Genomic DNA, 13,407 nt, shown 5'->3' with positions numbered 1-13,407 from the left:
TCCTCTCCAAAAAGCCCAGGCAGGAGCGGCTGAGAAGGAGGCCAGCAGAGAAGTGCAGTGAGCATGAGCCCGCCTGTCTCTGAGCCCCTTCTCCTGCCTCTGAGCCCCTTCTCCTGCCTCTGCAAAGGTAAACTGTCTTTCCTCTAATAAATACCTTCATGGAGAAGCAAGCAAAAATGCTTAGGAGCAATCAGTTAGGAAGCTGAGAAGGCCAGAGCAGAGAAAGAGAGGGAAGGGGGTAGGACAAGATGTCAGCGTGAGCTCCCGCCAGAACCAGCAAGGCTGCCCAGCACCAAAGGGCACCTCCCAGAGGTGGGCAGGGGGATGGGAGTAGCAACAACTTGGAGCCCATTCATTCATTCATTCCACAAAACAGACACAGCCCCGCCCCCTCCAACAAACAATCACGTGAATCGCCATCTAGTTACACGCTTTGATGTGTGCTATAAAGGAAAATACTGGGAGTGTGAGGTTATAAAACAAGAAGCAGTAGCAGGGCTTGTACAGTTCCCATAATACTTGCACATAGTAGGAGCTCATGCATATGAATATTGATTGGCTGATGGAAAAAGCAAGGCAGAGAGGAGCAGCGTATGGCTCAGAAACATCCCAGTGACAATGTCAACATGCTCAGAAAGATCGCGTGTGTTAGAGTCAGACAGACATGGCTTTGAATCTCAGCTTCTCTACTTAATAGCTGTGTGACCTTAGGCAAGTCGCTTAACCTCTCTGGGCTGTGGTTTCTTCCTCTGCATAATGGGAGGAACAGTACCCACCCATGTTTACTGTTGCACGTGATAGCTGCCGTGGTGAAAGAGCAAGGGGCACAGTGAGGAGGGATGTCATATAACTTGGTCCAGGAGCACGGGAAGGCATCTTGCAGGAGGAGATGCATCAATCCAGTCTTGGAGAACAGAGGCTGCCCAGGCAGAGAGCTAGATGCTGTCTAGGCAGAAAGAGGAACGAGAGGAGTTACAGGCGGCAGCAGCAGCAACTAGAAAACCGCAAGTACTACGTGAACCAGCAGGACACATCCAGAGGTGCTGCAAGTTGTTTGATCTGGCTCCACCCACCCACTCACTCACTCGTTCATTCATTCATTCATCCACTTGACATATATTTCTGGAGCACCCCCAGGTGCCAGGCCCTGTGCTAGATTCCTCGATGTACGTGCAGAGGTAGTCTCTGAACCCATGGAGCTTCTCTTCTAGTGGATTCTCGTGGACTCAGATGGGAAGAGGAGGATAGAGCAGGCAGAGAGCATCATAGAAAACTGGGTGTGGAGGGAGGGCCTGGACCTTACTGTAAGGGGGATGGGCAGTCCTGGTGGATTTTAAGCACAGGCTTAATATAATAGGTTTGCATTTCTGAAAGAGTGAGCCACAGTGAACTTAGAGGAGGGGCTGGAGAAAGTTGTCTGGAATCCGGGAGCCTAGCTGGGAAACTGCAGCATCCCAGGCAAGAAATGATGGGGGTCCTAAGTTAAAGCAGTGCAGAAGAGAGAAGGCAAAATTCAAGTCGGATGTAGAGACAGTGTTGACGGGCCCTGCCGGCTAATTGCATGTGGGGGTAAGGAAGAGGAGGTGTGGGCAGCCGCTCTGAGGGTCTGGCGTGAGCCCCTAGGCAGGTGGCAATGCTGTTCCCCGGGACACAGTGTACCGGAGAACCATCCAGTGGGGCGCAGAGGCTGAGGAAGATTTGATCCCACGGGGACATGCTGAGTGTCGGGGATCCGTGGGTCCCCCTGAGGCCACGCTTAGCAGGCAGTGGGATCAGTGTGTCTGGAACCCGAGAGAGAGCTTGGGGCTGGAGGCGCAGATTAGAGGGTCAAGAGGATACAGATAATGCCGGACACTTGAAAGGCGCGTTACTGCCCAGGGCGGGGGTGTGGTGTACAGAGGGAGAAAAGAGCAGATCCCACTGCAACAAAAGCCAAAGGTGTCCAGATGTGTTCTTTGATGCCAGAGTCCCACTTGGCAAAAGTCAGGCCATTAGCCAGGGGCGAGGAATCATTGTCGCCAGGAGGGTTGATTGTGACGGGCAGTGGGGACTCTAGCCTGCTGTTGGATTTCTGGGGTCTCCCCAGTCTCTGGAGCCCAGTCTGAAGTCACCCATGTGCTTCTCTCTCTCTCTTCTCTCCTTCAGGTGTTTACAAAATATGGGAAGTGTTACATGTTTAACTCAGGCGAGGATGGCAAACCTCTGCTCACAACAGTCAAGGGGGGGACAGGCAACGGGCTGGAGATCATGCTGGACATTCAGCAAGATGAGTACCTGCCCATCTGGGGAGAGACAGGTGAGCTGGGCCAGGGACTGGGGCAGTGGGTGACGGTGGAGGGGTGCGGACTCTGAAAGACGTTTGCCTCGGGTGGGCTGTCTTGGCCCACCTGGTGAAGGACTGCTGTCCGTCAGGGGGTTAGTGACATGACAGTCAACATAAGGATGTCCCTGGTATGGACTGCAATGATGCCCTGAGTCACCTTGGATTTCACTAGGTGGGAGCGGGCAGATGATGGGAGCATTGGAAAGGGAAGGCAGGGAGGAAGGTTGGAATTAACAAGTATGGATGGGGAGGTAGGTGGCTTGGTTTCAGGAGAAGAGGAAGGGGTGAACCAGCTCCTTCCTCTACCACCAGCTTGAATATCCCAGCCCAGCTAGCAGGCCCAAGGGAAAGGAAAGCAGACTCCTCCCACTGAGGGAAGGTGGAGAGGCTGCTGGAGAGCTGAAGCGCACAGACACAGGGGCCTGGCACCATGGCTGCCCGTGTGTACAGTCCCCAAAGCTTATTTCATGCATCCAATTATGCATTTATTTATTCAGCAAACTGTTCATTAGCCACGTATGCTATCTCAGGCTTTGCACAAAAATAAGGACATTAAATTGAAAAAGACCAAGCCCTTGATCACAGCCTAGAGGAGGAGACACAGAATCCAGTGGGACATGAGGGTCCCCCGTGCTGCGGCAGGACGGCAGCCTTCGCCTGGGAGGAGGGAGGGTTCAGGGAAAACATGGGGTACTTGCACGGGGTCTTGAGATTATCCTGGATTACACAGGTGGGTCCTCATAAGAGGGGTGCAGGAAGGTCAGACAGAGAAGGCACGTGATGACGGAAGCAGAGGTTGGAGTGATGCGGCCAGTAAGCCCAGGGATGCTGACCGCCTCTAGAATCTCAGCAGGTGGAGAGAGTACAAAGGTGCCCAAGCATGGGACACTGGATGCCAAGGAGACCCAAAGTGAGATTAACGCTGGGTTCAGGGCGAAACGGGGGGGAAGGGGGAGGGGGTCTAGAGATGGGCCTGGGAGGGGCCACAAAGAGGGATGAAGGGAGAGAAGATTCCAGCAGGACAGAGGCTTGGGCCCTCAGGTTGGCGCGGAGGAGAGGTTGGAGGCCGAGCAGGCTGGCCCTCACTTCTTGCAGTCCCCACCCCGTGACTCCTGCAGCCGGTCCCCCCAGCCCCCATCCTGAGGTCTGGCCCTCACCAGGCCCAGGCCCACCAGGCTTCTGAGGGCAGCGAAGGCCTCCCCCGCACCGGGACGACCACCCGCAAACCCCGAGCTCTCCCCCCTCCCCCGCACCGGCCCTCCCGGCAGCTCTTACCTGGGCATCCCACGGTGGGGGGCGCGGGGGGGCGGTGAGCAGGGCCAGTCACCTCCCATTGTGCTCAGTCCTCCGGCTGCTGCAGCTGAGCGGCAAGAGGGCGCCACGCGACTCGTTCTGGCACCATCTCTGGCAGCTCACCTCAGGCTCCAGGCCCTCCAAGCCCAGTCTGACCCTGGTTGAGCAGACGCTTCGATGATCCCGTCCACTTTCCTGTATTCAGTATCCCTTGGCCCCCCTCCAGCAATGTGGAAGACGGTCCCTCTGGGACCGTAATCGTCCTCCCTCCTCCGCAGCCCTGCGTGCTAGGAAGGGCCCCTCATCCCCGTTTGCCAGGGAAGGAGGCTGAGGTTCGGTGCTTCACCCAGGCTGGACACCTCCAGGCTTCCTCTATGGTACCTTTCTTCAGGCTGATACATCACCACGCACGAGCATCTCTTGGAGACTCTGGTCACCTTAAAGCTGCTCGTTTCCTGCGCTGGTTGGGGGGGTGAGCCTCACGTGGGTGGGAGCGAGGTCCACACACCTGCCACAGGAGGAGAGGCGGGCTCTGGCCGGTGAGGGATGCTGGTCCACAAGGCCACCTAAGAGGCACGGCCACATCCTGCTGTTTGCTCATTGCTCCCATGGGCTGGGGGCACGGCCAAGCCTCTCGCCGCCACAGTCCTCGGCAGGGAGGAGCCTTCCTGACCTGCCAAGCCGTGTGGCTCCACAGATGCCATCTTGCCTCCTTTACGTTTCCACTTCCTCTCAATCTCCAGGCAAAGGAGCCTGGGTCCTTAGAGGAGGTATTTGGGTGATGATGGAGAAGAAAGAAATTGAAAGTTGGCTGTTGAGGGAGTGGCCACAGACAACTTGATGACAGAGGCAAAGTAGGAGGACAGGAAAGTGGCTTTACAGAGTCAGACCGAAGATCAAACCCCCAGCCCTGCCTTTATCAGCCGATCAGATGAGAGCTGTCTGCAAACTGTAAGCAGTGGAAGGTTGATGACGGCAACCAGTAGATGGGAGGATGGTCAAACCCATCCCAGAGGCAGAGACTATGCCAGATATCTCACACCTACACAAGGGTCCTGGGCACCTTACCATCTGGATGTCTCATGCTCAAAGCAGAGCCTTTGGCACACTCTTGCTTCACCTGTCAGACATTTAAGGAAGCAGTGGGGGAGCCACGCCCCCAGGTGTAACTCTGACCTGGAGGATGGACCTTTGGTGCCAAGGAGTGCATTAGGAAGAGGCGCCCTCTTTGGGTGGCCCCAACCCTATGGACTCATGCTTAGCGAGTAGAAAGTAACTATGAAATTTACCAAAAGTGTCCTTTCCTCCGGGCTGACAGTGCCTCCTTGGTCAAACATCCTTGTGCAAGGCAGCCTGGAAATATGCCGTTTTAAAGATGGCAGGCTCAGTCACACATGGACCTTGACCGTATGCCCCCAAGTCGCCCCTATGGGCTGTTAGCAGTTTCAGATGTTACGTGTTACAGGAATAGAAAGGATCTGGGGAACCCTGGTTAGGCAAAATTAAACACATTAATTCAGGACAGGAATTCTTTAATACACTACATTATAAATCTCCAAGATAGGCATATTGCACACACCAGTTATTTCCTCAGTGCTTTGGACCGTGGAAAACCTTCTTTTTCATGGAGGAGCTCACAAAATAGAAAAAGGACAGAAAAGCTGTCCTCGACTACGGAAGTGCAGATTTCATGACCAACGTTTCTCTAAAGGAAATTAAATTGAAGGCGGGTGGGAGGTTGTTAAAAATGAAACTCTGTGTAGATGCCTCTGAGTAACTTCAAAGATAAAAGAAATAAGCAGTGGGTTATCTAGGCTGCAAATGAGAAACACCAGATTCAAACAAGCCTGGGCATAAAAGGAATTGTATTGCCCGTGGAATCCAAGGCAAACTTCAACAACCCAGCAGCAGGAAGGCAAGGGTGCAGCATCAGAAACAACTGGAACCAAGGGCAGGAGATTCCTCGATCTCTCACCCCTTCTCTCACCTCTCCTCTTTCTTAACTGCTTTATTCTCTCTCACTAGAGACAGGCTTTTTCCACACATATATCTTTTCACACATGGTTCCCAATAGATGTATATCTTACACGTCCTGCCACCAGCGAGAGACCATTCTGGTTCTCTCACTGATATCCTATTAAAAAAGAACAACAACAACAACAACAAAAAAAAAAAAAACAGGGAAGGGACTCATTGGTCCAGCCAGTCAGATGCCCACCTCTGGACCAATCAGTGAGCGGGAGTGTGTTCATGGAAGGACATGGGAACCCTGAGGGAGCTGGGTTCCCGAGACTGTCCCAGGAATGGCCCTGCTGGGGAAAGAGGGGGCGAGGGTGGGGATGGGTTACATCTGAGAGAACCAGAATTGGTGTGCAGGGAGCCCTCTAATGAGCTTGCATTCTAAATAGACAGGCTCAGAGTTTATATCCTTCATTCATCCTGATGTGGAATACGCTTTGTAATCAAGTAAACTCTGCCGTGAGGTCCCCAAGTTCTAATATTGTGGGAAAATGAATTTGACATTATATTTTTGAGCAATTATTTTGAGAGTCAGTGCTCTAATAGAGGTCAATGTCTTGCCCCATATTATCTCCCCAGCCTCATCCCCTTTACCCTGTCCCCTTGTTCGCTTGGCAGTAACGACTCTGGCTTCCCTGGAACTCCTTGTACCCTCCAGGAAAGCTTACCTTCAAGCATCTGCATTCTCCTTTTCTTCTGCCTAGAATTCCCTGCTCGGACCCACATGGCTTATTGCTTCACCTCCATCGAGTCTTTGCTCAGACATCACCTACCCTGACTACCCTATTGAAGATTGTACCCCCGCCCCACTCCTTACCCCTCCTTATCTGTTCTGCTTGTCCTTTGTTCCATGTCGTGTGTCACCTTCGAGTATACCATCCTCCTCTATTGAAACACATGCTCCAAGAGATAGGGATCTTGGACTGTCTGGCTCACTGACACATACCAGGGCAATAAATATTTTTTGACATATCTGTTGAGAGAGAAAAAAATTGCTGTGTTTTGCACACTGATGGGGCCAGGCTGAGCAAGAAACTAATATTAATGAGTAGCTACTATGTGCCGTGAACATTCTATCCCATGAATCCTCCAAGTGACCCTGCTAACGAGGTGTTATCCCCACTGAAAAATAAAGAAACTGGAGCCCAGAGAAGCTGGGCTTGTGTGTTCCCCTTGGGGGAATCTCCCCAAGAACACACACTTCACTAAGTGGTTGAACCAAAGCTGAAATCCCACATATGGACCCAAAAGCGATTCTCCTTCCACTATATTCCTTTAATGTTCAAAATGTGATTGTAAAGGCACTGCCATGAAAATAGCTCAGAAAAAAAAAGTTCCAGTGACATCTTTGGAGACAGAATGGCATATAATGATAGGTCTGTTGCTGTTCTCCTTTTCTATTTTTTCCTCTTTTTTTTTTTTCCATAGCAGTATCCTTGTACTGAACAAAAGCTTTAGCACAGCTCCAATATATAAAGCAGATAAAGGTAGAGCTGCTCTGGTCCAGCTGGAGACGGGGCCCCCAGTTTGATTTCTCCATACTCACTGTGGCCGACCCTGAGACATTCCTGGAGGAACCCTAGGACTCCAAGGAGACCAGCTTGAAAACCACTGAATGGGCAACCGATGTTATAGGGAATGAAAAGCACCCATTGGTCCTATGGTTGTGTACATCCCAGAGACCAGCTCTACATCCCTCCCCCTTCTCCTGGCATAGTGAAAGGAGTCCATGACGTGCCCCGCTGAGCTGCAAAGCTTCAGGGAAATTGACAGTGTAGATTTCTGGTCGGACACAGTGGAATGAACATAAGTATGTGTGGAGGCTCCCTCCCCAAACTTCCCCTAAATTGCAATCAGGGATTTTTTTTTTAAGAGTATAAACCCACGAGGACGAAGAAGATGGGTGAGAAGACAATAGTAGATGTCAGCAAGTTTTTGGAAAATGGAGAGCAGATGGTAACTGACTGAGCAGACAAGGCTGAAGGATCAGGCTCTGCACAGGGAAACCAATTAAAGTCAAACGATTCTCACCATAGATGCCCCCCTCCTCCCAGAAAGTATGAGGGGTTGGAGGCCTCAGATACTGTTGACGACAGGGTTGAGAGGTGCAGGTAAAACTAGGAGGATTAGTTAAAAGTCTGTAAAAGGAGCTGTTAAGTCCCCCAGATATCCTCCCATGGCCCAAAGCAGCCAAATATCTCTCTGCACCCCAGCAAAAGATAAGATTGAAATAGACAGGCTCTGGGCTGGGGGAGACCAGGCAAAGCTGAGGGCATGGGTGAGGTGCTGTACAGAAAACAGGGAGATAAGCTGAAATTCTGCTTACTGAGTAGTGAGACCCCCAGCCAGACTAATCTACCTCGCCCACCCCCAGCCAGAGATCTGGGGAATCCCTTCCTGGAGACACTGACAAGCTCAATAGAAAAGATTCGCAGAGAATGACAGTCAGGAGTCCCCACACAAACCTAGTTAGATCACCTGAGGGTGAAGTCCCCTGGTAAGTCTTCCCACACACAAGAAAGACTGTCCAGGCTCGAAGTACCAGTTGGGCTTCCCTGGTGGCGCAGTGATTAAGAATCCACCTGCAAATGCAGGGGACACAGGTTTGAGCCCTGGTCCAGGAAGATCCCACCTGCGGTGGAGCAACTAAGCCCATGCGTCACAACTACTGAAGCCCGTGCACCTAGAGCCCATGCCCCGTAAAAAGAGGAGCCACTGCAATGAGAAGCCCATGCACCACAACGAAGAGTAACCCCGGCTCTCCACAGCTAGAGAAAGCCCGCGCACAGCAACAAAGACCCAATGCAGCCAAAAATAAATAAATAAATTTTAAAAAACTAATAAGTACCTCTTAACTATGAATGGAGAGTCAACAAGCCAAGCATTTGAGGGGAGCCACTAACAGGAAAGGAACCAAAACCATACAAACAAAAAAGAAACTTTGAGGAAATAGAGGTAATGGTTAATGGCAAAAAGCTCTAGAGCCCGGGTTCAAATCCAGCTATACAACTTACTAGCTATGTGACCTTTGACAAGTTACTTAACCTCTCTGAGCCTCAGTTCCATCACCTCTAAAATGAGAATAATATTATTATCTACTCTTCAAGGTTGTTAGGAAGATCGAAATGAGTTAATATTTTTGAAATACTTAGAAAAGTGCCTGAATAATATTAAGCACTATGTATGTGTTTGATAAATAAAAAATAAGTATAGGAAGCAGAAGGAAACATCAAACTATTTTAATTAAAATTCTCAAGAGATAAGAGATAATATGAATAATGCATTCATAAACACCAGCTATTAAAATAGGATGCTATTAAAAAGTAACATTCAAAGAAAAATTTTTTAAAAAAACCTCCTGGAAATTAAAAATATTATTGCAACCATTTTTTTAAACCCACAGAAGCTTTGGAATTTAGGAAATCGCCTGAAAAGTAAAACAAAAAGACAAAGAGATGGAAGATGGGAGAGAAAAAAATATGAACATGAGAGGATAAATCCAGAAAGCCCAACATCCTACAACTAGGAGTTCTAGAATAACAAAAGTGAGAGAGTGGAGAAGAGGATGTTGCCAAAGAAATAAAATAAGAAAAATTCCCAACTGACCCACATGATTTTCCATATTAAAAGAATTCACTAAGTCCTGTAATAAGTGGCAAAAGAACCAGACCAAGATGCATCCTTGTGAAATTCGGCCTCATAGAGATAAAGAAAACCTTTTAAAAGGTTCTAGAGAGGAAAAAAAACAGTCACATACCTAGGATCTAGAATCAGAATAGACTTCTCCACAGGGGTAGTTGAAGCCAGAAGACAATGGCAGAATGCCTTCACATTTGGGGCAGGGACCAAGGTGGGGTGGGAATCTTTCTTGTCTAAGATAGAGCTCTATATCCAGCAACCTACATATGAAGTATGAGGGTAGAATTTGGTTTCAAATATATTTATTTATATATATATATATATATATATATATATAATATATTCCTATATATACATATACATGATAGCATTTAAGTTCTACTCTCAGCAAATTTCAATTATATGCTACAGTGTTATCAACTATAGTCACCGTGTTTTACATTAAATCCTCTCACCTTATTGATTTTTTTTTTTTTTTTTTTTTTTTTGCGGTACGCGGGCCTCTCACTGTTGTGGCCTCTCCCGTTGCGGAGCATAGGCTCCGGACGCGCAGGCTCAGCGGCCATGGCTCACGGGCCCAGCCGCTCCGCGGCATGTGGGATCCTCCCGGACCAGGGCACGAACCCATGTCCCCTGCATCAGTAGGCGGACTCTCAACCACTGCACCTCCAGGGAAGCCCGGTCTTTTTTTTTTTTAAACATCTTTATTGGAGTATAATTGCTTTACAATGGTGTGTTAGTTTCTGCTGTATAACAAAGTGAATCAGCTATACATATACATGTGTCCCCATATCTCTTCCCTCTTGCGTCTCCCTCCCTCCCACCCGCCCTACCCCATCCCTCTAGGTGGACACAAAGCACTGAGCTGATCTCCCTGTGCCATGTGAACTTACTGATCTTATAACTGAAAGTTTGTACACTTTCACTAACCTTTCCATTTCCCCCACTCCCAGTCCTGGCAAATGCTTTTCTGATCTTTCTATGAGTTTGACCTTTTTTTTTTTTCCATTTCTGCTATAGGTACAAGCCAAACAAAACAAAAAGGAAAAAAATAGGAAAAACAAAATAGTTTCACAAGGAGGAGATCGAAAACGTTATACACGATAAGGCTGGGGTGTGGGCAATACTCACATAGTCATAATTATGCAAAAGCTGGATACTGACTTAATCAAAATATCACCTAAGCCTATATAGGAGGGTGAAAGGCAAGGGAATATGCTAGGATACTTCATACAAGAAACCTACACCCTTAGCTCCCATGGTAGAAATTCAGTAGGTAATATATAAAAATTTTAAAAGCCAAGAAATAACTGTGGAGCAATTGATGTCCGTGAAAATATGAAAGTCAGTACCGGAAGAAACAGCTCAAACCATTGAGAGTGGTAGCCTCCGATGAGTGGGACTCGGGGGGTGGGGAGAGGTAGAGCAGTACCAACTGGCTTTTTAAATGATGTACATGTATTGCTTTGATAAAAATTAAAATTAAATTAAAAAATGATCAGAAAATTTCCACGTAGCTGGAAGGTCTAAGCAGCTCTCAAGGGTAGCACGGTTCCCAGCCCCCATCACAAATGGGACACAGCAAGAGGGATGCGGTTGGTTGCCATGGTTTCCCCAACACCTCTGCTTCCAGGAAAGACTCTTGTCCTAGTGCCCGGTACCGAGGACCTCCCCAGAGGGAGAAGTGCCGGCTCTGGACTGAATTCTGCAAGTCTGGAGCACAGGAACATGCTGTGTGCGGCTGGCTGCGATTCTGAGCTCACTGTTAGAGTGGGCCTTCATACTGGAGAGGTGGTCTCCGCAGGTGCCAAGGAATCTGGAGAAATGATGCCATAAGCCAGAAGCACCGCTGGAGGCAGGCATCCATGAATTCGCCAGAAGCAGCCTGACTTCTGTCATTCTGAGAAAACCTGCTTAAAGCACATGCAAAGTGCTGTGCAGAAAATATATGTGCTTCGGTTAAAACTCCCGGCCCAGTAGGCAGTGGTCTGACGGGACCATCTAGGAGGTGGATGAAACAGCCCCGCCTCAGAGCTCACGCCTTCCTATCCAATAAATTGCAAAGAGCACCTACTATGTGCCAGGCACTCAGGGATACAGATGTAAGGCCCAGTCCAGGTTTTCAAAGTGTTCACGATCTAGGAACCATCTCGAGGCCTCCTTTTATGTGCGAGATGGAAATTCATTGATCCAATAGCTCTCACGTTAAGTGCCTTAAGGAATGGCAGGCATTTGCCGTCTGCTTGGGAGACGTGTAAACAATTATATGTCATCAAGCGCTTTGAAGGATAGAGGAAAGCTGGCGTGCAAAGGAGAGGATAATCAGTTCTGGAAGGGGGAAAAAGATATCTTTGGAGTGGGGGAGGTAGGTGGCTCACAGAGGATATGACCATCGGGCCTACTCTCAGGCCTGTTTGCCAGGTAGCTGGGCAGTGTATGGGAGTCAGAGGAGGGTGTGGGTCATAGGGAGGTGAGATGCCAGGGGGAGGGAATTGGGAGCAAAGGCCAAGGACAGGCCCAGGTGTCCTGGGGTGGCTGGATCCAAGGGTGAGACCTCGGGCTGGAGAGGTAGGCAGAGGCCAGATAACCACAGGCCCGGTATGCTCTGTTCCAGCATAGATGTTCTCCTGTGAGTCCTGCCACCCAAAGTGTGGTCCTCCCGCCAGCAGCATTGGCATTCCCCTGGGAGCTCATCAGAAATGCAAAACCTCAGACTCCACACCGAATCTGCCTGGTAACAGGATCCCCAGTGACTCACATTCAAGTATGAGAAGCTCTGATCTAGACCACTGTTTCCCACCCTTTGGAAATACGAGGATGACTTTTTAACATCAAAATATTTCTCAGACATCACCCCCACATGAATGCTCTCATGCTTTCCACATTCATTTATTGAAAAAATATTCAATATCAGGAAGTTGCTATGAATTCAGTAATGCTTTGAATGAGTTTGAATTCTGTAGACATCACAATCTACACACAGGATCTGTTCAGCAATCTGCTTATACCGAAGTTCTGCTGTCAGTGTGTGTCAACAGTTTTTATCAATAGAATCTTAATCATCCACCAACTTCCCGTATAGTTTCGGAGACATGGCACTTTCTCCTGCATGTCGGTTGCCCACCCAGACTTATCAGCTCTCTTAGCAAGTAATTTATAATCTCTGAGCCTGAATGAACTAGGGAAACTCATTATTTAAAGGATCCTTGGAATAAATCTTTGTGTAATGAGCCTAGACCCAACTCCACACTCAGTGCCTTCACTAATGCATGTTTTGTAAACGTTTTGTTTCATAGAAGTGCGCTTAGCGTGACCACACTTCCCTGTTGCATAACCAAGACCTAACGTTAACTATCTCCTGCGCCAACATGGGCACATTACTCTCCAGTATAGAAGGCACATCGCCTGCATACTGTCCTTTGACCCTCACACACTCTTGTGATGTAGACAGGGCACTGCTAATCACTGAACAGATGAACCCGCTTAACAGATGTGGTAAAGCAAGTCTCCGAGATGCTGAGTGACTTTCCTACCATCTCATGTTTAAGTACTGGAACTAGGGCAGGATTCCATAGCTTCTGATTTGGTCCTTGGTTCTTTCTGCCAAGAGCTAGTGTTCCTTAAAAATGAAGAAAAAGAAAAGGAAAAAAAGGTTGCTTTGGATAACAGTCGGTTCAACAGAGGGTAACAGGTTATAGGGTCTTTAAAATGCTAGTGTGTTTGAGGCTCTGCCAGAGGGGGCTGGGATTTGCAGCCTTCACCCAACTTTTATGGCCGCTTGATAACATCTCCTGGGTCATGAGCCATTGGTGAGGACACTTTGCTACCTCAGGCTGTCGCCCTGAACAGATATAATTGCATCCCATCCAGCAGGGGACACAGCGTTGATCTTTCTTCCTCCAGAAGCCCAGCTCACCTCAGAATGTCACCCAGGAGCAATCAGGCGTGAGGGTTGCCATCTCCGTGCTGGGTTCGGGTTTTCTCACCTAGGATGCTGCTTAACTGGGCCTGTCTGTGTGGAGCAGGGCAGAGAGGGAGGACAAGAGGTGCCTCGTCCATTTTTAGGCAACAATTTGCGGATTCTTTGTGCCGTCTTTAGAAAAATCAACCTTTTCTGACTTGATGTAAGTGCT

At 48.9% G+C, this 13,407-nt stretch overlaps 1 protein-coding gene across 2 annotated transcripts in view; it reads left to right on the top strand.

Moving 5' to 3' along the window:
• Window positions 1-13,407, top strand: part of ASIC2 (acid sensing ion channel subunit 2) — a gene marked incomplete at both ends in the record, with an annotated part of 1,020,042 nt that overhangs the window by 938,020 nt on the left and 68,615 nt on the right. For both annotated transcript variants that reach the window (XM_082678519.1, XM_082678518.1), the window contains one exon: window positions 2,146-2,296. In XM_082678519.1, coding sequence (XP_082534645.1) covers window positions 2,146-2,296 — 151 coding nt within the window. The remainder of the gene's footprint in view (window positions 1-2,145; window positions 2,297-13,407) is intronic.

The sequence above is a fragment of the Grampus griseus genome, assembly GCF_964374135.1.
Source record: "Grampus griseus genome assembly, chromosome: 20".
Taxonomy (NCBI): Eukaryota; Metazoa; Chordata; class Mammalia; order Artiodactyla; family Delphinidae; genus Grampus; species Grampus griseus.
This window is presented reverse-complemented; position numbering and strand designations above follow the sequence as displayed.